Raw genomic sequence first — 24092 nt, 5'->3', positions numbered from 1 at the left:
TCTTTCACAAATTCTGAAAGTTGTAAGGGAAAAATGAAAACCTTCTGATTTTTTAGAGAAATTTGGATATTTACACTTTTGCATCTGTTCAATTTTCACCATTTCGCAAAAAGGTGCAATTTAAAAGTTACAAATATTTGTTATTTATTAACTCAATACAGGTTAAGCTTTTATATTTAGTAGGAATTGTGTAAATGTGCTGGGTTTTTTATCTGCTAATAATGGTTTTAGTGTATTGTTTGATAAAAATTTGTGCAAATACTGCGGAGTCTAAAAAATCAGTAGCCCCTTCTTTTTATTCTACTAATTATGTGCTTTCGGAAAATATATGGTTTGGGGCTCTTTCACAAATTCTGAAAGCTATAAGTGAAAAATAAAAAAGGAAAGGATAAATTGCAAAAATGGCCACCTGAGTGTATAAACTGGAGCACAGGGCCTGGCAGCGAAAGGGTTTAAGGTGGTCCAAACCATTACATATGCCCACTGAAGGGACTAGCCCCAAGTGATACACAGTAATGAAGCAGATCCTCCCACATAAGCTGTAACTGTTTATCTGCAGCTTTTTCTCATCCAGAGCCATCCAGAGTACACAGATCAGATGGTATTTCTCAGCTTCTAGGAGGAAGGGAGGATCTGAGGTCACAAACTGCACAGCACAGAATACAGTGCTGAAGGCAATCTGATGGCTGAGTAGAGAGAATGAATACTCCTCTATACAGTATCACTAGGAAACATGCACATTTGAGACTGTTAATCGCCCCCTGTGTGCTTGGGTCAGAAGTGATAGATGCAGATTGCAGAAGAAAAATAGAGCAGCAAGGAACCACACTAGCTGTTATGGACTGAGGCAAGTACACACTATATGAAAATACGCTTTGTTAAATTTTCCCTTCAAGGGTTTACATCCACATTAATGTCATTTTTAATACACTACTACTTAAAAAAAGTAAGTAAACAAAATGCTTGCCTGTTAAGGAAAACAAGAAAGGAAAATCAAAACTAGGGTTAAGTGGGGTGGGGGGGGGGTAAATGGTTACTAAGGGACTATTTAGGGTTAATATAAGGGGTTGACTACAGTTTAAAACCACTTTTTTCACTTTACCCTGAGGTGATGCAGTTAGGTTCAGATCACAGGACAGGCTTGTGATCTAAAGAACTGTATTAGCCTACAAAAGCCTACTTTTGTAAAAACTGGACTAAACTGCCAATATACACTCACCAGCTGCTTTATTAAGTACACCTGTTCAAATGTTTGGTAACACAAATTGCTAAGCAGACAATCATATGGCAGCAACTCAATGCATTTAGGCATCTAGACATGGTGGAGATGACTTGCTGAATTTCAAACTGAGCATCAGAAAGGGGATTTAAGTGACTTTGAACGTGGATTGGTTGTTGGTGCCAGACAGGTTGGTCTGAGTATTTCAAAAAGTGCTGATCTACTGGGATTTTCACACACAACCATTTCTAGGATTTACAGAGAAGGGTCCGAAAAATAGAAAATATCCAGTGAGCGGCAGTTGTGTAAGGGAAACTGCCTTGTTGATGTCAGAGGTCAGATGAGAATGGGTAGTCTGATTTGCGATAATAGAAAGGCAACAGTAACTCAAATAACCACTCATTACAAGTTATGCAGAATACCATTTCTGAATGCACAACACATCGAACCTTGAAGCAGGTGGGGTACAGCAGCAGAAGACCACACCGGGTGCCACTCCTCTCAGCAAAGAACAGGAAACTGAGGCTACAATTTGCACAGGCTCACCAAAATTGGACAATAGAAGACTGGAAAAACATTGTCTGGTCTGATGAGTCTCTATTTTGGCTGTGACATTCAGGTGGTAGGGTCAGAATTTGGTGTAAACAACATGGAAGCATGGATCCATCCTACCTTGTATCAATGGTTCAGGCTGGTGGTGGTGGTGTAATGGTGTTGACGATATTTTCTTAGCACACTTTGGGCCCCTTAGTACCAATTGAGCATTGTTTAAACGCCACCTGAGTATTGTTGCTGACCATGTCAATCCGTTTATGACTACAGTGTACCCATCTTCTGTTGACTACTTTCAGCAGGATATTGCACCATGTCACAAAGCTTAAATCAGCTCAAATTGGTTTCTTGAACATGACAATGAGTTCACTGTACTCCAATGGCCTCCACAGTCACCAGATCTAAATCCAATAAACTTTAGGTTTCCTAAAGTACCTTTGGGATGTGGGATGTGGTGGAATGGGATATTCAAGTCATGGATGTGTATTTGACAAATCTGCAGCAACTGCGTGATGCTATCATGTCAATATGGACCAAAATCTCTGAGAAATGTTTCCAACACCTTGTTGATTTTATGCCACAAATAATTAAAGTGGATGTAAACCCAATGTCATCCTTTGTAAATTACATCCATAGGGGTTATCTATAAGGATATACATGCCTCCTGCATGTATCTTTACCTGTCAAATCTCTCCCTTCTGTCTGTTATGAGAGACGAAAAACTGCATATTCTGCGGGTGGGTCTGTTGTCTGGAGCTGTGATGTCAGTAGACTCCCCGCCCACCTCTACACTCCCCTGTGTATTTCTAACACTGAACTTCTGCTATGATCTCTAACATCCAGTGAAAAGACAGGAAAGTAACCACATGACTCCAGCATGCCAAATCATGCTGAGGTGTGGAACAGCCAATCCTTGCAGTGCTGCTGAAGAAAGGAGTGGAGGAGGGAATTAAAAAATACTGCATGTGTCTTAGGCTGTCACTCACAGCAAGGGGGAGTATTTGACAAAGTTTTTCTCACTTTGTCAAGATTTTTCTCACTGAACAATAAAAGAGGATTGCTCAGAGATGGATTAACTCTGTGTGCAAAGACTGGGCTCAAATGATAGGAAATCTTATACTCTACAGTATGATATCAATTTTTTTTTTTTCGGGTTTACATCCACTTTAAGGAAGTTCTGAAAGCAAAAGGGGGTTCAACCCGGTAATAGCAAGGTGTACCTAATAAAGTGGCTGTGAGTGTATATGACTGTTACAAGTCCAGGAAGCTAAATGTAATATTAAGCCCTTAGCATTTTGTAGCTTACACATTGAGTACCGTAAAATAAACATTCCCCAGTAAAGTATTTATTAGAATTCCTACCCGTCACTCACAGTTTACAACTTTTCAGTTCTGCTGGCTCCTAATCCCTCTCTCTCTCCTGCTTCTCTGAACCTCCATTGTTCATAGGAAGGCATTAACAGTGGACAGTCTGTTAGCTTAGAGAAGGGAGGAACAGGGGAGTGCCATGTCATCCTAGGCTATGTGAATGTATGGGTCTATAGGTGCACACAATGTGGGGGGACACAACTCTAGTGCCTGCATGCAAGAGTGACTTCATGGGATGCTGCAAGTGAAAGAAACCACCCTGAAACAGGAAACCTGGAGGCAGCAGTTACCTTAAACTAGAACATAGCCAGGGTTAAAGATAAAGAATCTGCATACTCAGTAAGTGAATAAATCAGCAGCTGAACATTGTTAAAAACTGAGGGTTTAATATCACTTTAAGTAAATTGCTCCAGTATGTTTATATACTGTAGCAGATCCTGAAGTGGTTAACTACGACGTTTTTTTTTCAGCTCAAGCTTCACTTGATATAAGCAGATATATTTTATATAACAGGTATGCAGATGAAATTTTATAAAAAGCAAGATTTCCTTGTTCTTTGTTGTGTTTCACTGAGCTGCTACCAAGTCTCTCTGAAAAAAAATGACTGGATAGTGCTTGCACTAGGGGAGATATCAGATGAAAGTTTTCCCGGACAGTGATTTTATGCCTACAAAAGGAGCTTCCATTAAATAATGCTGCATGTGAGATCGGGCCTGAGAGTTTCTGACTTCAGCAATGGGAAGATAAAGCGATTATTGATATTAAACTTTTACAATTTCTTATAGACTGTATTCAATTCTGAGCATTTCTCAAACATTTGTTTAAATATTTAAAATATACAAAATTTACGCTACCTTCGCAAAGGTGATAAGACCTACAGCAGATTCCTGCAGCAAGAATCAGCAGATTGGCAGATTACATCCAGGGTAAGACCTCTGTGTCTGATAGCAAGTAGCCAGTGGGCAAGTGGAAACATGTCAACAGCCATAACTTTCAGCCTGCAATTGCTTTGCAAATGCTTCCCAGCCACAGCTGTTTGTATACACCACTGATCCCAGCTGTAAGAATCCACTGATTCTTGCCACAGGAATCCACTGTGTGCCACTAATCTCCTATGTGAATGTAGCCTTATTGAGTATTCAGACAGATTTAGGCTGGGTTCACACTGGAGGTCACAGCGCCTCCCAGCAGGAGTCTGGTGCGCCTCCATGTTTCAGGTCCGATTTCAGCCTAAATATTTTGCTGAATGTGGACCTGAAATGGACCAAAAGATGCACAGGGCTCCTGTGCAATTCACATAGGAGCCACTGCGGAGATGTGTGAACCGGCTCCATAGAGAGCCAGTCACAATCTCCTGCTATGTGAATTGGATGCAGGGAAACCCGAGTCCAATTTGCAATAGTGTCAACCCAGCCTAAAGCTGGGCATACACTGGACATATTCACAGATTCATACATCCACACAATGCATCCTGCTGTGCTGTTGTATTCTGACAGTGGGGACTTTCCCCATCAGAATACACTAATCAGTGCTTCAGAGGCTGATTGAATGCTGGTTCTCCAGAAGAACCATTCAACAAAAGCCTATCAAATGTCCATCTTCTGTTAAATAGAGAGGATACAAATAGATCGAAATTTGTCTGGTTTCTGCTCCACTGGCTGAATCTCAATACATGTATACTCTGCTTAGGTAGATAGCTTACTAGCTCCCAGCTCTGGCTAAGCTAACATATTTATTTCAAATTAATAACGGAAACAGAACGTGTCACAGCCTGTTTGTATGATTTTCACTACTCTCCGCTTGACTCCTATATTCTAAAAATTTAAGACAATAAATGCTACAGAGATTCATAAGTAGAGCAAAAATAAACTATTTCTTATGTTATTGTGTTTTTTTAAACTTCAGACAGGGGTTTAGAATTGTGAGTGCTGTTTGTTTAATATGAGATAAAAAGCCAGAACCTGCTGCAAACAATCTTGTAGTTCTTAGAATAGCAAAGCTTTTAATATTGATTTTTTTTTTTCCCCACCAAAATGTTGGTGTGTTTGTTCACCATCCCTCGAGTACTGAGCAAAGCAAGAACATAAAAAAAAAATCTAGTGAGAAATAAATCACTCTATAGAACAGTTTTACTGTGTGAAGAATCTACTGAGTTTTGGGTCATATACAATATGCTAACCCTTTTTTTAATCTCTTATTCCACAAATGTTCTTTGTATGGGCTTTTTATCTAGTGTATTTTTTGTCCTAATTTGATGAGGAACTGCAGTCCGCTCACATAATTTGAAATAAAAATATATTTCTTCCCCGCAATCACTTTGCATATTATTTCATATATATATATACTGTGATTCTGTACCTGCCAAATATGCTGCAGAAATCTCCCTCCACTGAGTTTGGCTGCAACCATTTTAACTGTGGGCAGCTGAAGCTGCTGCCTGTTCACTTCTTGGATTTACACAGACACACAGAGGCACACCTCCAGCTCTGCAGCTCTCATTGGCCTCTTGTGACTCATGCCCCCTTCCTTCCTGGCAAAATCTCAGGAGAGTGAGAGAGAGCTGTGCATGATGTCATAAGCCTAGGCTTTTTAGCAGACAAGAAACAGGAAGTGGGCTGTATAAGGTATTTACTGGCATAAAAAAAAATGTTTTACTATCCAAAACAACAAGTGCAGAAGATTTAAAAGATGGAAAGTTGAAAAAAAAAATGACTGAAGGTCCGCTTTAAGGGCACGCGTCAAAGACCATAGCAATTGGTACTTTTTTTTTTCAACTTATTATAAGCTGTGAGTGATTGTTTTTACTGTATCTGTTTTTTTTTTTTTTAATCATAAATTAAAAAAAAAATTGTTTAACTTTATTATCAAGCATTTTAATCTTGTTTATTATATCCATTACATTAATCAGAGAGCAGACTGCCTACCATGTCTTGTGGCCGTGAAACGTTGCAGCTTTCTGTTGGTGGCACTAAAGTGTTCTGTGTGTTTAGCTAAACACGGTGCACTGGTGATATCTTGGATTGATTATGAACTGATACTTGCACAGCTATCCCAAGTGTTGCTTAAACCAGGCATATCATCTGGGACATTCTGGCCATGTATGGGCATTCTAAGAGAAAGGACCTGATTGCCAAGTGATGCTTTAATGGAGCACATCACCTGGAAAGAGCTGGCCATTTATGAGTATTCTAAGAATAAGAACCAGAGTACCAGTAATGAATAAGAAAGGGAGTATTTTAATATCCTAGCCTGAGAGTTGTGCAAATAACTGTTGGAATATAGAAGAGTATTTTGTGTAACAACTACTGTAAATTAGTATTTGGTAGAGATGTATTCTTTAACCAGTAGATGATCGTGTTTTTAAGTTTGTAGCTGCATCTATGGTATGTTCTATGTCTTTTCCCTGAATACAAGTTCATGTTTCCTGTCTGCAGTTAAGCAGCGGATAAATACATGTGGACTGTGCACTGTCTGTTCTGTAGGCTACATACAGAATTTCTAACAATAACAAGCATTCTTTATTTACCTGGGTAGTACCTGGCCAGTCCAGTTGCACTTCCAAACACTTGCCATAAGAGGGTTTTGTCTTCAGCCGAATTCTTCTTAAACACTTCATCCAATGCAGCAGTCCAGTTAAGCTCATTTAACACTATGGTAGCTGGGAAAAGAATGACAAATATGTTAGATATATCAAAAGGGGGATAATGTTCCTGCTGTGTGTGGTCACTCATCCAGCATGTCATAGCTGGGCATGCTGAAACCAGGAAACATATTGAGGCTTGATTATGGTATTGAAGCTTTCACTGTTCTGCTTGTGTATGAGGTATGCTGTTTGCTAGCATGATGAAGTGGACACAGGCACAATGTCTGTGTGAAAATCAGTATTGTAGCAAGCTTCATAACAGCTGTTATCCATTTTCAAAGAAAATAGACAATAATTGGTTATATTAACCGATTAGCACATAATCTTTAAAGGTGTTTCAATTTTTAATTACATCACTATTATGTCACTGTTTCTTTTTTAAAGTTTGATAGAGCAATATCTATAGGGCAATAACTAAACAATCGACCAGTCATCTGTGTTTCAGCTGCAGCACTAAGAAAATTCAAAATGGTCATTAGATTAGCAAAAGATCATGTGAAAAACAAATAAGAGGAAGAAACAAAGCTAAGGACATTACACATGGTGGTATTATTAGCCCTTTAAAGCTGATAAGGGAATAGCTTCCCAACACAGTGCTCATTAGTGTAACTTAACAAGATTGTCATGTTTATGGATATGATCACTCTGAGAAAGATCTGTTATGTGAGCATGAATATTCATGCACTGGGTCAGTTATACAGTGAATTTAAGGTATGAAGAGATTTGTATTCTGCAGCATGAACAGATTAATGTTTTTTGGTCAGTTACATGAAAATTAATAGTAACTCAAAGGTTTAGGTTACAGGCTATCATGATTTTTTTGTATTTTCCTCCAGAATAGAAAACAGATGTTAGCTAATTTAGTATGCAGCACATTAAATGCACTCAAAACACAATGTGAATTATATATTAATGTACCCTTTGTCACAAACCCTCAAACAGGGAGAACCCAAAGGTGAATCATAGTTCCCAGACAATAATACCTGTAGAATTTCACTAGCTTATATCATTATTATATGACCACATCTGTGCTTTTTTTGTGATATATATACACACACACACACACACACACACACACACACACACACACACACACACACACACACACACACACACACTATATTGTCAAAAGTATTGGGACACATGGACTTTAATGGCAACCAGATCTTAGTCTGCAGGGTTAAATATGGAATTGGCCCACCTTTTGCAGCTCTATCAGCTTCAACTCTCCCCAGAAGGGTGTCTACAAGGTGTAGGATTGTGTCTATGGAAATGTTTGACCATTCTTCCAGAAGCGCATTTGTGAGGTCAGGCACTGATGTTGGGCGAGAAGGCCTGGCTTGCAGTCTCCATTCTAATTCATCCCAAAAGTGTTCTATCGGGTTGATGTGCAGGCCATCTACTCCAAATTCGCTCATCCATCTCTTTATGGACCTTGCTTTGTGCACTGGTGTGCAGCCATGTTGGAACAGGAAGGGGCATCCCCAAGCTGTTCCTACAAAGTTGGGAAAGCATGAAATTGTCCAAAATGTCTTGGTATGCTAACACCTTAAGAGTTCCCTTCACTGGAACTAAGGGGTCAAACCCAACCCCTGAAAACAACCCCACACCATAATTCTCCCTCCACCAAATGATTTGGACCAGTGCACAAAGCAAGGTCCATAAAGACATGAATGAGCGAGTTTGGGGTGGAGGAACTTGACTGGTCTGCACACTTGACTTCAACCTGATAGAACACCTTTGGGATGAATTAGAGTGGAGACTGTGAGCCAGGCCTTCTAGTCCAACATCAGTGCCTGAACTCACAAATGCGCTTCCTGTCTCTATGGGAGATCTTCTTCATATTTGGCCTGTCCACCTATCAATAAACTATGGGAAGGTGTAATTAATCTTTATAATCTAGTTACAGGTGAGTTAGTTCCTAATTCTGCAGAAGTGACTCTTCTTTCTCTTTCACCTACATTTTTGCCTCGAGCTAAGAAATATCTTCTTTGTCTCAGCAGTTAGACAATTAATTCCTAGGTATTGGAAGTCATCGACTACCCCTTCATTTATGGAGTGGCTTGAGACTCGAAATGGCATTATGCGTATGGAAGAACTAGTAGCTAAAAATAATGATACTAGTGAGACATTTAAAAGGGTGTGGTTGACCTGGTTAACATTTAAGTATTCATCAAATTTACTGGATTTCTTGGCTAACATTCACTAAAGCTTAGGTACAGGTACCACCTGTTCAGAACCTGTGAATAACTTAGGGAAAACTCCCATTCCCCCTGCCCCCCCCCCCTTTTTTTTTTTTTCCAATCTCTTATTTCTTTTAGATTACTGAAAGGGTTTTGACATTGGTGTATCACTATAAATTTTATTTTAGCTTGTTGCATAATATCTGAATTAGGATATAATGATGAAGAATTGTGGACATTTTTCTATTTGTTACAAAGCTGTATTTGTCATATCTATAGATCTAGATAGACAGACAGATAGATAGATAGATAGATAGATAGATAGATAGATAGATAGATAGATAGATAGATAGATAGATCTATATATATATATATATATATATATATATGTATATATAGTTTATGTTTGTGTGTGTGTGTTTTGTTGTTTGTGAAAAAGTTTGAAAATGAATAAACAGCTATATGGTAAAAAAAAAAAAAAAAAGTGTCCTGAAACTTTTGACAATATAGTGTGTATAGGAAGACAAGGGAACAAAAAGGAAGCACCACCTAAGTGCAATAAGTTAGGTAGGATTTTAATGACACAGCAATTAATGCACTTACAGGAAGGTGAATAAAATCAGGCTCATCTGTGCTATGGGCACAAGGTGTAATCCGGTCGCTGGTCCATCTTAATCCACGGGGAGGCAGTCGTGGCAGACAAGATGTGCAGTCTTGTCCTGCGGCCACCAGGAAGACAGCCAGGTCCGACGTGGGTCGATGACAGCACCGAAGGCGGAACCAGGGGAAGCAACAAGGAAGGAAATTCTGGGGAGAACACACAGGCTATGCGCTCGGAGTCTACTGCTCCTTCTACAGGCCTGTAGATGGACCAGCGACCGGACTGCACCTTGTGCCCATAGCACAGATGAGCCTGATTTTATTCACCTTCCTGTAAGTGCATTAATTGCTGTGTCATTAAAATCCTACCTAACTTATTGCACTTAGGTGGCGCTTCCTTTTTGTTCTCTTGTCTTCCTATTACAAAGCTGGCTTCTCTCCAAGGATAGCTGCCGCCCACCACCATTTCCTTTTAGGATTTGCCATTGTTTAGCTTATCATATGGACTAAAGAACTGTGACTCTGTCCCTTATGCCGCGTACACACGGTCGGACTTTCCGGCACACTTGGTCCGGCGGACCAGAGTGTGCCGGACAATCCGCCCGTGTGTGGGCGGCGGCGGACTTTTCCGGCGGACTTCTTCCCAAAAGCCCGCCGGACCTAGATTTGAAACAAGTTTTAAATCTTTCCGTAGGACTCAGTTTCGGGCGGAAAGTCCGCTTGTGTGTGTGCTGGTCCGACGGAAAGCCCGCTCGTGTGTAGGCTGGTCCGACGGACCAGATACGACGCGAGGGCAGGGTATTGCATCTCGCGCTCTCTGCAATAGGAAAAACAAATTTTCCTATTGCGGTGAGCGCGGTGCATGCCAGGCCCTTAGGTCTGGTATGGATTATAAAGGGAACCCCCTACGCCGAAAAAACGGCGTGGGGTCCCCCCTAAAATCCATACCAGACCCCGATCCGAGCACGCAGCCTGGCCGGTCAGGAAAGGGGGTGGGGACGAGCGAGCGCCCCCCCCTCCTGAACCGTACCAGGCCGCATGCCCTCAACATGGGGGGTGGGTGCTTTGGGGGAGGGGGGCGCCCTGCGGGGCCCCCCCACCCCAAAGCACCTTGTCCCCATGTTGATGAGGACAAGGGCCTCTTCCCGACAACCCTGGCCGTTGGTTGTCGGGGTCTGCGGGCGGGGGCTTATCGGAATCTGGGAGCCCCCTTTAATAAGGGGGCCCCCAGATCCCGGCCCCCCACCCTATGTGAATGAGTATGGGGTACATGGTACCCCTACCCATTCACCTAGGGAAAAAGTGTAAGTAATAAAACACACTACACAGGTTTTTAAAATATTTTATTAAACAGCTCCGGGGGGGGATCTTCCTCCGGCTTCGGGGGTCTTCTTCCGGCTTCGGGGGTCCCTCCGCTTCATCTTCTCCCGGCGTCCGGTTGGTTCTTCTCCGCTCTCTTCTCCCGGTGTTCCTGTTCTTCGGCCGGCTCCTCTGCTGTCTTCAAGTAGCTCTCTTGCCAGCAGAGGTCCGGACTTCTGGGCTTCTGGGCTTCTGGGCTTCTGGGCTTCTCTTCCCCAGATGTTGACACGACGCTCTCTCCTGCTGGACTGCTCTCCGAGGGCTGCGTTGTGACTTATATAGGTGGAGACCCCGCCCCCTTTTGATGTCACAGTCCCTGGGCATGCTGGGACTGTGACGTTTTAGGGGGCGTGGTCACTGGGTGATGTTGACCACGCCCCCTAAAACGTCACAGTCCCAGCATGCCCAGGGACTGTGACATCAAAAGGGGGCGGGGTCTCCGCCTATATAAGTCACAACGCAGCCCTCGGAGAGCAGTCCAGCAGGAGAGAGCGTCGTGTCAACATCTGGGGAAGAGAAGCCCAGAAGCCCAGAAGCCCAGAAGCCCAGAAGTCCGGACCTCTGCTGGCAAGAGAGCTACTTGAAGACAGCAGAGGAGCCGGCCGAAGAACAGGAACACCGGGAGAAGAGAGCGGAGAAGAACCAACCGGACGCCGGGAGAAGATGAAGTGGAGGGACCCCCGAAGCCGGAAGAAGACCCCCGAAGCCGGAGGAAGATCCCCCCCCCGGAGCTGTTTAATAAAATATTTTAAAAACCTGTGTAGTGTGTTTTATTACTTACACTTTTTCCCTAGGTGAATGGGTAGGGGTACCATGTACCCCATACTCATTCACATAGGGTGGGGGGCCGGGATCTGGGGGCCCCCTTATTAAAGGGGGCTCCCAGATTCCGATAAGCCCCCGCCCGCAGACCCCGACAACCAACGGCCAGGGTTGTCGGGAAGAGGCCCTTGTCCTCATCAACATGGGGACAAGGTGCTTTGGGGTGGGGGGCCCCGCAGGGCGCCCCCCTCCCCCAAAGCACCCACCCCCCATGTTGAGGGCATGCGGCCTGGTACGGTTCAGGAGGGGGGGCGCTCGCTCGTCCCCACCCCCTTTCCTGACCGGCCAGGCTGCGTGCTCGGATCGGGGTCTGGTATGGATTTTAGGGGGGACCCCACGCCGTTTTTTCGGCGTAGGGGGTTCCCTTTATAATCCATACCAGACCTAAGGGCCTGGTATGCCCCGCGACGGGGCTCGCAAGGTGTCAATCTCGCCGATAAAAGCGGCAAGATTGACATCCTTTTCTAGTCCCGTCGCACCTGAGTCACGTTCAAAATGAACGGACTTGTCCGTGTGTGGGCAAGTCCGTTCATTCTGAAAGTCCGCCGGAACTCCGGCGAAAGTCCGTCGGAAAGACGGGCGGACTTAGCCCGCCGGAAAGTCCGGGTGTGTGTGGGCAAGTCCGTCCGTTTTAAAGTCCGGCGCACCTGGCGGACAAAGTCCGTCGGAAAGTGTGCCGGACCAAGTAGGATAGAAAGTCCGACCGTGTGTACGCGGCATTACAGACATTGTCTGTTGCATGTATAGAGGTACACATATCTCTGCGCTTATAGTTTTCCTTTTTGAATATAGTGTGTATATATCAGGGGGGAGTACTGATATTTTTAAGAGACTCTTCGAGGTGCATCTTAACAACTTGCCGACCAGTTACCACAGTTGTACTGTAGTGCAAGAACAGGGATCTGTCAATGTAAACAAATAGCTCTCCATTCTGACAGGGGAGGAGAGAGAGATCTGTTGTTCCTAGTGATTAGGAACAGCGACCTCTCTCCTCCTCCAGTCAGTACCATCCCCCCACAGTTAGAAACATCTCCCCAGGGAACACTTAACCTCTTGATAGCCCCCTAGTGTTAACCCCTTCCCTGCCAGTGACATTTACACAGTAATCAGTGCATTTTTATAGCACTGATCGCTGTATAAATGCTAATGGTCCCAAAAAAGTGTAAAAAATGTCTGATCTGTCCGCCGTAATGTCACAGTACCACTAAAAATCACTGATCACCGCCATTACTAGTAAAAAAAAAAATTTATAAAAATGCCATAAAAATATCCCCTATTTTGTAAATGCTATATTGTTTGCGTAAACCACTCAATATACGCTTATTGCAAAATTTTTTTACCAAAAATATGTAGTAGAATACACATTGGCCTAAACTGAATAAGAACTTTGTTTTTTTTTTACATTTTTTTGGATATTTATTATAGCAAAAAGTAAAACATTTTTTTTTCAAAATTGTCAGTCTTTTTTTGTTTATAGCGCAAAAAATAAAAACCGCAGAGGTGATCGAGTACTACCAAAAGAAAGCTATATTTGTGGGAAAAATGGACATAAATTTTGTTTGGGTACAATGTCGCATTACCGTGCAATTGTCAGTTAAAGCGCCATATCACAAAAAATGGCCTGGTCATTAAGGGAGTAAGAACACAAAATACAGGGATATGGGAAATGATTATAGACACTGACACACATACAACCTACACAGGTTGAACTGGATGGACTATTGTCTTTATTCAACCTTATCTACTGTGTAACTATGTAACTATGACAGAGGCCATTACAAGGGAAATAGTATACTTTCAGTGAACATATATTTGAGTTATTATTGCAGACTTTAAAGTCATTTTAATATTTTTTTTTACATTTTCCATATTTTTGTTTTATTATATATGTAGATTTGAAGATTAACCACTAAAAGGAGGTATTTTATTATTAAGGATATACCAAAAAAGCAATGTTTCACTCAAAATGAACTTTAAGCATCTCAAAACAGTCTGATTTACTAGAAAATAATGTATGTATTAATATATTAATACATCATTGCTCCCACAAAGCAGGCCAAACAACTTAAATGTATTATCTCAGCATTTACTAGGCATGTTTGATGCACACATAAAGGTCATTTACAAACACTCCAGCATTCAATCAGTGGCGGCATACCAAGATTCAAAATAGCATTATCTTTAATGATTTTGGGGCTATCTTACATCAGTTAGGCAAATAATGCAGCATGGCAGGTACATGTTTCTGCTCGTGAATGTGTGCTGTAATGATCAATGCTTGTATTTATCCTGCCTTATTTCTCAGAAGGAAAACTGTATAGATTATTTGACATTGCTCCTTCTGTAGCCTCCCTGGCGGTATTCCCGAGTGTGGCTTGGGGTTAAAATTCAGTACCATTAGCGGTAACCCCGAGCCACACTCGGGATCGCATTGCAGGATCCTGGGGCGGCTTTACTTACCTTGTCCCCGGGATCCTGCGATGTCACCCGCAGTGTCCGAGGGCTCCGTCCTCCTCCGAAGCCTCTCCGTGCCAGGCTCCGTTCCCTGCGAGCGGCGCGACGCACGGGGGCGGAGCCTGGCGGCAAATTCAAAAAAATGTAAAAAGCATAACACATACAGTACTGTAATCTTACAGATTACAGTACTGTATGACATCATTTCACATCCCATTTGTCCCCAGTGCTCTGGCCCATGCCCTGCATGCAGTTTTATATTGCATATACTGTTCTTTCTGCCTGGAAACTGGAGATTGTCCATAGCAACCAAAAAGTGTCCCTTTACGTCAAAAATGGCTTTAGACCAGCTACAAAACAGCGATAGTAAATTAGAACACTTGCAGAATTGAGCGATAGTGAATCGTGTGGAAATTTATTTTATTACTATTTATTTTTATTTTTTTTAATTATTATTTTTTTTTTTATTATATTATAATTTATGTTTTTGTGTTTCAAACTTTATCATACCCGGGATATCTACTAGACTCTTGTTTGGACAGATTTAAGTGTGTTATTGTTAAGAATTACAGGCCTACAATATAAAACGCCAAATTTCCATGCAAAATAATTGTACCGCTTTCAGCACCTAAAATCCGAAATAATCATACCGCCAGGGAGGTTAAGCACATGGACCTTTCATAACTTACTGATGCTCGTCACAATATAGTAGTTTTGTTTAATTAAATACATTATTTACTTACGGTAATTCACTTTAGGACATTGAGCTTTACAGTATATAATTTTGTAAAGGAATTGAGAATCTTCACATTAAAAAAAAGGTAAAGATTTGCTTCAAGTATCCAATTATGTACAGGCATACCCCACTTTTAAGTACACAATGGGGTTTAGTTACTAAAGATGGAAAGCGCAAAATCAGGTTCACTTCTGCATAGAAACCAATGAGCTTTCAGGTTTTATTACCAAAGCTTAATTGAACAAGCCAAGGTTAGAAGCTCATTGGTTTCTATGCAGAAGTGAGCCTGATTTTGCACTTTCCAGCTTTAGTAAATAAACCCCAAGTGGGGTATGCCTGTACAAAGCTAATTCCTGGTCAATTATTTCATCTGCATGATTGGATAATTGAAGTAAATTTACATGTTTTTCCAAGTGAATATTCTCAACTCCCTGATTACATCAGCCTCATTATGTATATACTAGCTCAGATCCCTAACTGTTCACATTCACTGGTAGCACAAGGTCCATGCACTTATGTATACCCACACTACAAGCATGCCAATCCTCTAGGTATTTTTTCCCTGCTATTGTGCATTTCCTTTTTTTAAATCAGGCCAATTAACTCAAGATAAGCACCTTCTCACATTTTTTTATCACAATTTCTTACTTTTTTAACCAGTCTGTCGTGGAAAACAGGAAAAAGAAGAACATGGGAGAAAATCTTGTTAATAAAACTGCCACTAGTAATGCCCGTGTGACTAACTTTTCTTAATTTTTCATTACTTTTTTCTTGATTACTTTTAAGCTTCCCAGGTGTATTGCAGCAGTAGTTTGATTAAGCAGTAGATTATAATTCAGCTTTATATAAAGCAACAAATTGTTCAAACTTTACATCATGCAAAAACATTATTAAAGACAAACGAGGTAAATGAAAAGGAGGGGAACAATGATATGTGCCCAGAATATAATATTCTTATGTTCAAGAAGATCAAGCACTCCTAGTGAAAAATTAACTACTTTGATTAAATAGTAATAGACTGCAGAGTTGTTTCAGCACGGTTCTCTAAAGTTTCATGTATTTTTGAATGTTTTTATGTCATTGTTAAAACCCTTTGGGTAATTTAATCTTCTTTCTATGCTTCTCAGGAAGATTTAACTAAGTATTAAGGAGGACCTAATGTATATTTAAATGTTACTTTAACATTATGTTATCAGTCTTATTTGGAGGGTTAAACATGGGAAACAGTTACCCTTCCTCTAGAAAATTATATTCCAGGGTCTTTTCATGGTTAGTAATACAGTATAACAAAAAAAACCTAAAATGATTCTTTAAAAATACCTTAATCATGGAAACCTTTTCATAAATAATTCTGTCTTTTTTATTTATTTTGGTAAGTATCAAATACTGACCTCTTGCAGCTAACAAGTTAAAAGCTTGAGGCTACGACTGTGGGTTTTTTATAGAGTGGTTTAAAACTATAATGTGAATAGCCTAGTGACTGTGTGTAATCTGATCTTCCATAATTTGAGATTTACTTACAAAACAAACATAGGTGAACAATAGATAGGCGAGTCAGAGGAATGACCTCTACCTGCCCTATTCCAGCAGACACAGACCTGTCTGGATTGTTAGGTAAATAACACTCAATGCTTGGCTTTCTTCATAGTAAGCCCAGCATGTCCTCAAATTAAATAACATAAAAGCATGCTGTGTTGAATATTTTTTTTCTAAGATTTTATTCAAACAATTAAATATTTTATAAAATTTAATTTTATAAACTATAACAAATTAATTAACTAATTTATAAGCCCTATATCTGCCATCAGAATAAGGCATGCAGCAGAATGCAACAGCAAACACTTCCAGCTGGCTAGGTCAGTATGCCTTATGTCAGCTGAATTTCCCACTTTGGTATAAGCTCATGGTCATTTTATAAATGGGAATTGAGACAGCGCTATCAGGATGTGAGTGGTAACCATGAATCTCCTGGTCATATAATGTCAAGCCAATGGCTAAAGGCTAAAATTAATTTATTTTAACAAGGTAAGTTAAAACCATTGTAGTAATATGATACCAAGCCGTGTGAATGGATGTTGGTAGGCTAACGTCTGCTGGGTCTGGTGGGCAGGGAGATAGAAATTGTCGGAGTCCGCCGGCGCTCCTGTGTGACTTAAACGTGACACAGAGGCAGAAGAGCAGGACCGGAGGGAGCTGCCAATCAAACCAGCTTGGAATGCAGGAGAAGCTCATTGCCATGACGACGCGTTTTGAGTGTATGCGCTTGGTCAAGACTTATTACCTCCTTGCCCACTGGACATTAGCCTACCAACAGTCATCCACATCATCTTGGTATTGTATTACCTACAATGGTTTTTACTTCCCTTGTTAAAATAAATTATTTTTAGCATTTACCATTGGCTTGACATTATATTACTGGAGGATTCATGGTTACCACTTGTATCCTGAAAGTGCATCGGATTAGCCCCTGGGCAGTGAACAGTGAGATTTCCCATAGGGCCCAGAACTTGGGACATTGTGTTGTCATGGTCACTTTAGCGACCTCCTCATTGGGTCATCTACACAGCTGGATCCTCCACTGTGCCCTCCAATCCTCCTCAAACCTATCTTCCCACCTGTAGCAAAAAAACAGTGGGCTGGGAAGGGGGGAAGCAGCTGGTACCCAGAGGAGGTCAAATCTACTGACAGGTGGGTACTGACAAATAGCTGCATTCTGTGTCGGAGAGCTTGCTGTCTCCAGTGCTTTCTGAGCCCCCAGCTGCCATAGCCAATACAGCAGGCTTAGTAGGCAAGAAGACTGCTGGTGCCCAGCTGGGAATATCTGATCATTTCAGATGGCTGAGCAAAGAATCAGTAAATATTAGTGTCTTATTTACCCATCCTTTGTCCACAATGAATAGTACAGTATTGATCGTCTGATTGTCATTCATAAATGCTGAGATAGTAAACATGGATGACCATTTTTGTTTAACATCATTCTTTTGTGAATAAAAAGGAAGTGCTCTGTACAGAGCAGCAGCAGTGTTTAGAAAGAAGAAGGAGATGTAAGACTTTATGTCAGAGGTCTATTCAGACCTCTAAAGTGCCCCCCCCCCCAACACACACTCCAGTAGTAGTAAAAAAAAAATACAAAAACATAAAAGCATTTCTAAAAAAAAAATCTGTTCCTCAGTACATGAAAACGTGCCCAGCAGCCCATTAAGAGGTTCTAAATGCTGAAATACAGAGGTAGGCTTCCTGATAATGTTATTGGCTGTCACATGTTCGAAAGCTCTTGACGGAAAACAATTACTGAAAATAATGACTGGGAGCTGTCTCAACACAGAGGAGCAGTCCTTTATTGGTGCATATGCTCACCCACCCTGCTGTCACATATACAGTTGTGCTCATAGGTTTACATACCCTTACAGAATGTATGATTTCTTGGCCATTTTTCAGAGAATATGAATTATAACACAAAAACTTTTCTTTCACTCATGGTTAGTGTTTGGATGAAGCCATTTATTTTACCAATCAACTGTGTTCTCTCTCTATGTACTCTTTTTAAATCATTATTACAACAGAAACTACCCAAGTGATCCTCATCAGAAGTTTACATACCCCAGTTCTTAATGCCTCCTTTAACATCAATGACAGCTTGAAGTCTTTTGTGGTATTTTTGGATGAGGCTCTTTATCTTCTCAGATGGTAAAGCTGCCCATTCCTCTTGGCAAAAATCCTCTAGTTCCTGTAAATTCTTGGGCAGTCTTGCATGAACTGCATGTTTGAGATCTCCCCAGAGTGATTCAATGATACTGAGGTCAGGAGACTGAGATGGCTACTCCAAAACCTTCACTTTATTCTGCTGTAGCTAATGACAGGTCAACTTGGCCTTGTGTTTTGGATCATTGTCATATTGGAATGTCCAAATACGTCCCATGTGCAGCATCCTGGCTGATGAATGTAAATGATCCGCCAATATTTTTTGATAACATAATACGTTCATCTTGCCATCAATTTTGACCAAATTTCTTGTGCCTTTGTAGCTCACACACAGCTCCAAAACATCAGAGATCCGCCTCCGTCTTTCACAGTAGGAATGGTGTACCTTTCATCATCAGGCCTTGTTGACTCCTTTCCAAATGTAGTGTTTATGGCTGTGGCCAAAAAGCTAAATTGGTCTCATCACTCCAAATGACTTTGTGCCAGAAGGTTTAAGGCTTGTCTCTGTGTTGTTTGGCGTATTGTAAGCAGGATACTTTGTGGCATTTGCATAGTAATGGCTTTCTTCTGGCGACTTGACCATGCAGCCCATCTTTCTTCAAATGCCTCCTTATTGTGCATCTTGAAACAGCCACACCACATGTTTTCAGAGAGTCCTGTATTTCACCTGAAGTTATTTGTGTGTTTTTCTTTGTATCCCAAACAATTTTCCTGGCAGCTGTGGCTGAACCCCTCATTTTCCACTTCTTTATTAGAGTTTGAACACTGCTGATTGGCATTCTCAATTCCTTGGATATCTTTTAATATCCCTTTCCTGTTTTATACAGTTCAACTACCTTTTCCCGCAGATCAGTTCTTTTGCTTTCCTCATGACTCAGAATCCAGAAACGTCAGTGCAGCACTGGATGAAACATGCAAGGGTCTGTCAGGAGTCCGGAAACTCATTGACCCTTTATACACACACACTAATTACAAGCAAACAGATCACAGGTGAGGATGGTTACCTTTAATAGCCATTTAAACCCCTTTGTGTCAACTTGTGTGCATGTTATCAGGCCAAAATCACCAGGTTATGTAAACTTTTGATCAGAATCATTTGGCTAGTTTCGTTGTCATTATGATTTAAAAAGAGTAAACACAGTTAATAATAATAAATGGCTTCAGCCAAACACTAACCATGAGTGAAAGAAACATTTTTGTGTTATCATTCCTATTCTCTGAAAAATGACCAAGGAATCATAAATTCTGCCAGTGTATGTAAACTTATGAGCACAACTGTATACCTACAGCTGTCTGGTTAACCCCGCCCCCCTCACACACACACACACACATATGCAAATTACAAGCACATAAAGTACACATGTGCACTACACACCAACATGTTTAGGCCTTGTTCACACAAGCAGGTGTTATGGTATACATGTGCTTGTGTGTGTTGTAAACACATGTGGCAGTGCATTGTTACACCATAGTGTGTTGTGTTGAAATACATTCATTCAAAGCTATGTGCACCAGTGTTTTGAGACACAAAGCATTGTAACACACTGTATTGTGTTAAAATGTATGCCTGCATTATTTTATTGCAATTCACAGCAATGGTACTGCTGATCAGCATTATCACAAGGCACAGGAGAGAAACAAACCTCCAGATCTATATACTGATTTTCACTGTTTCACAAAAAACAGTATTCAAAACCTATATATATTTATTAACTGAATGCCATTTTAGTTTTTAGTTCCAGAAGGAATTTTGTACATTATGTTGTCTTTGTGTGGTAAACATAGTAAAGTAGTAAACATTTTAGACTATTTTTATTGAAAAGATCAGTTATATAAGCTTTTGCACAAAAATCATGTAACCTACAAAGTCATTAGCTCCATCATTTTATTCTACCATCTATGTTCTTTTATAAAATGTATGGTTTGTGGGCTCTTTTACAAACTCTGAAGCTGAAAGTGAAACATAAAAAAAGTTAAATATTGCAAAATGGGTTTGGCCACCTGAAGGTAAAAGTGGAGCACAGGGTTGGGAAAGAAGAGGGCTAAGATAAACCATTATAGTATTCATTTTCTGGTTCTGGTAATAAATATTCATGTTCCTAACCTCTTTGGAAGAAATGCAGAACGTTCTGATTCTGAAAGTAATACTTCAGAACACCTTTCCTATATTTGGATAAGCAATGGATGCTTTTAATTCAAAGCTGCATGATGTAGAGATATGATAACAATAAGGATAAAGAAAAGCTTATTTTGCTGCCATATTCTTTTTGATTTAAAGAAGTTTTGAGGATTAAAGGAGGATGCCACAGGGATGCCAAATATTCTCATGGACAGGGTGAACAGATTAACTTTTCAACAATGAGGCTCTGATTTAAAACCTGAGAAATACATGAAAAAGGAAAGCTACAACTGTACTTTGTGGGTTCAGGCACTAGAGTCTAATTGAATCTCCATGTAAATTTTACATTAATTAGATTGGGGACTATAGATAATTCAGATATAATCTGTGTGATCCTATTGGATTAACAAATGAAATATAGTTCTATAGCTTTAAAATATACAGGATTTAAATACAAACAAAAGCTAAAATGACATTTTAAATGTAATATAAACCTTTGAAAAAGAGAAGATTACCCATAAAGCAAGTCCACACAAGGAATTCGCAGTCCACACAAAATGTGAACCTACTCTGGAACACATGGGAAATTGTAAAGTTCCATCATTTACTATAACATCAAATTAAAAAAAAAATAGTTTGTTTATACATTTGTGGGTAAAAATACAACCAAAAGGTGGACTGCTGCAATTTTACACAGTATATAATTAAAGTGGTTGTAAAGGCAGAAAGTTTTTTATCTTAATGCATTCATGTATTAAGATAAAAAGCCTTCTGTGTGCAGAAGCCCTCCCTAATACTTACCTGAGCCCATCTAGATCCAGCAATGTTGCAGGGGCGTCTGGGCTGCCCGGGACTCCCCTCCTCATTGGCTGAGACAACAGCATGGCGCCATTGGCTCCCGCTGCTGTCAATCAAAGTGAGTCACCCAATGAGGACCAGGGCTGGGCCGCGCCGCCTTGTCTGAACAGGAAGCTGCGGCTCGGCTCAGGTGCCCACTGTTACCTGTTTATTATATTTGAGATTTAAGATCTCTCAGATATGATGTGGGTTAAATGAGAGTTCTTTGACCACGAGCGAAAGCTTTAACACAATAACAAAATGTATTGGTAAGTAGTAAGTCTAAACTAATACACAGCAACCTATCTATAACCTATACAAACTAAGAAAATCTTAGGTTAAAATAAAAGAATACAGAGTATGTTCCTCAAAACATCAAAATACAAACAGCAAACAAACAAACATACCGTATATGACAAGCAGGTATACCTTAAGTGCTAGGAGATGTCCTGATATTTACCATTAGTGATGTGTGTGGGCCCACGTCACATGCATTTCCTTCTGCCTTTCCTGGGTGAACCTTACAATAATAAAGGCCCATCTCTCATTGACTTGAACAGGGCCACCCTGACTGGTGGAAAAATCTTACCTTCCCTCTGGGTGTATCTTCTTTAAGATTGGACTATTTCTCCTTCCCCTTAATTTAGTATAGCTCAGCCCCTCACTAGCACCTCCTCTCTTGGGGAGAAAATTAGTTAGAAGAGAAATTAATTGAAAAGATAAGGTCATCACCTTCTCTTGAATGGGGCACATAACTATGCATGGTCATAGCCGGGGCAAATTGTCCATTCCTGAACAGATGGCCATATTCTCTGCATATCAAACATCTCTTTGAAGTGGATAAAGGGTTGGTTAACAAAGGGGACTGCAAGGCCTTTATCCAGCAAATTTGGCCTCGTCAGGTATCCGATAAAGTATTTAATTTAGATGATATCTTTTCCTCGCATTTGAATTTACGACGGGTAAATAGCATAGCATCTCCCATATCACACACACCTAACATTCCTGCAGATCAAAAGGAACTGTTAAATGAATTTGGTTCCCAAACTAAAGCCTGTCACATGTGTACAGATACCTATATTAACCCATTACCAACAACAATATTTCATACAAATACACAAATATTGCCAGTTGCTAATGGAGATTACAGATCAATCAACAGGAGGGACGGACCAGGAGCACCAAAGAGAGATCTGAGAAGAGGAGGATCTGGGCTGCTCTATGCAAAACCACTGCATAGGGCAGGTAAGTATACCATGTTTGCTATTTTTAACTTAAAAAAAAAACAAGGCTTTACTATCACTTTAAGGGCAATGAAACAGCTTCTTTACAGAAGTTAAGTTAGAAAATTATACCAAATAATGATATGCTGTGAAAACAAATATAGTCCTCGCTACTCTTCTGGAAAAAGTTATAGCAAAGTTAATTTCAAGGGGTATTAACTGGATTACTTATGCTTTATTATGCTTATGTATTTCTTTTCTCTTAGCTCTACTCTAAAAGTCTGATCCTTCCGCTTACTTAACCCCTTCCCGATCAGCCGCCACAATTTTACTGTGGCAGGTTGGCTCTCCTGGGCGAACCGACGTGTCTGTACATCGGATCACCTTTTGACCACCAGGGGGCACGTGCGCGCCATCGGAGGTGCGCGCACATGCCCGCGGCGCGCCACCGAGGCTCACGCCGGGCCCCCGCGTTCTCTATACACAGAGACAGAATGGAGATCTGTCAATGCAAACAGACAGATCTCCATGCTGACAGGGGTGAGGAGAGTGATCTGTTGATCACTCCCTAGGGAACACAGTTAACCCCTTGATCGCCCCCTAGTGTTAACACCTTCCCTGCCATTGACATTTACACAATAATCAGTGCATTTTTATAGCACTGATCGCTGTATGAGTGCCAATGGTCCCAAAAATGTGTCAAAAGTGCCCGATCTGTTTGCCATAATATTGCAGTCCTGATAAAACCGCTGATCACCGCCATTACTAGTAAAAAAAATAATAATAATAAAAATGTCATAAATCTTTCCCCTATTTTGTAGATGCTATAACTTTTGCGCAAACCAATCAATACATGCTTATTGCGATTTTCATTACCAAAAATATGTAGACGAATACATATCGGCCTAAACTGAGGAAACTGAGGAAAAAAATAGCTTTTTTAAAAAAATAGGGGGTATTTATTATAGCAAAAAGTACAAAATATTGTGTTTTTTTCAAAATTGTCGCTCTTTTTTGTTTATAGTGCAAAAAATGAAAAACACTGAGATGATCAAATACCACCAAAAGAAAGCTCTATCTGTGGGAAAAAAATGTTGTTTGGGTGCAACGTCGCACGACCGCACAATTGTCAGTTAAAGCAACGCAGTGCCGTATTGCAAAAAATGGCCTGGTCATTGAGCAGCCAAATCTTCAGGGGCTGAAGTGGTTAAAGCATACCATATAACATTTTAGCTCACGTTGTATTCTGAGAAAGTAATGTTCAAAGCTTAACTT

At 40.7% G+C, this 24092-nt stretch overlaps 1 protein-coding gene across 5 annotated transcripts in view; it reads right to left on the bottom strand.

Annotated features, from left to right (window-relative positions):
* CACNA2D1 (calcium voltage-gated channel auxiliary subunit alpha2delta 1) overlaps nt 1-24092 on the bottom strand; it is a 936653-nt gene that overhangs the window by 343887 nt on the left and 568674 nt on the right. For all 5 annotated transcript variants that reach the window (XM_073619561.1, XM_073619559.1, XM_073619560.1 and 2 more), the window contains one exon: nt 6666-6797. In XM_073619561.1, the coding sequence (XP_073475662.1) occupies nt 6666-6797 (132 nt within the window). The remainder of the gene's footprint in view (nt 1-6665; nt 6798-24092) is intronic.

The sequence above is a fragment of the Aquarana catesbeiana genome, linkage group LG03 (assembly GCF_042186555.1).
Source record: "Aquarana catesbeiana isolate 2022-GZ linkage group LG03, ASM4218655v1, whole genome shotgun sequence".
Taxonomy (NCBI): Eukaryota; Metazoa; Chordata; class Amphibia; order Anura; family Ranidae; genus Aquarana; species Aquarana catesbeiana.
The sequence above is the reverse complement of the archived record's forward strand: the minus strand, read 5'-3'. Positions and strand labels throughout refer to the sequence as shown.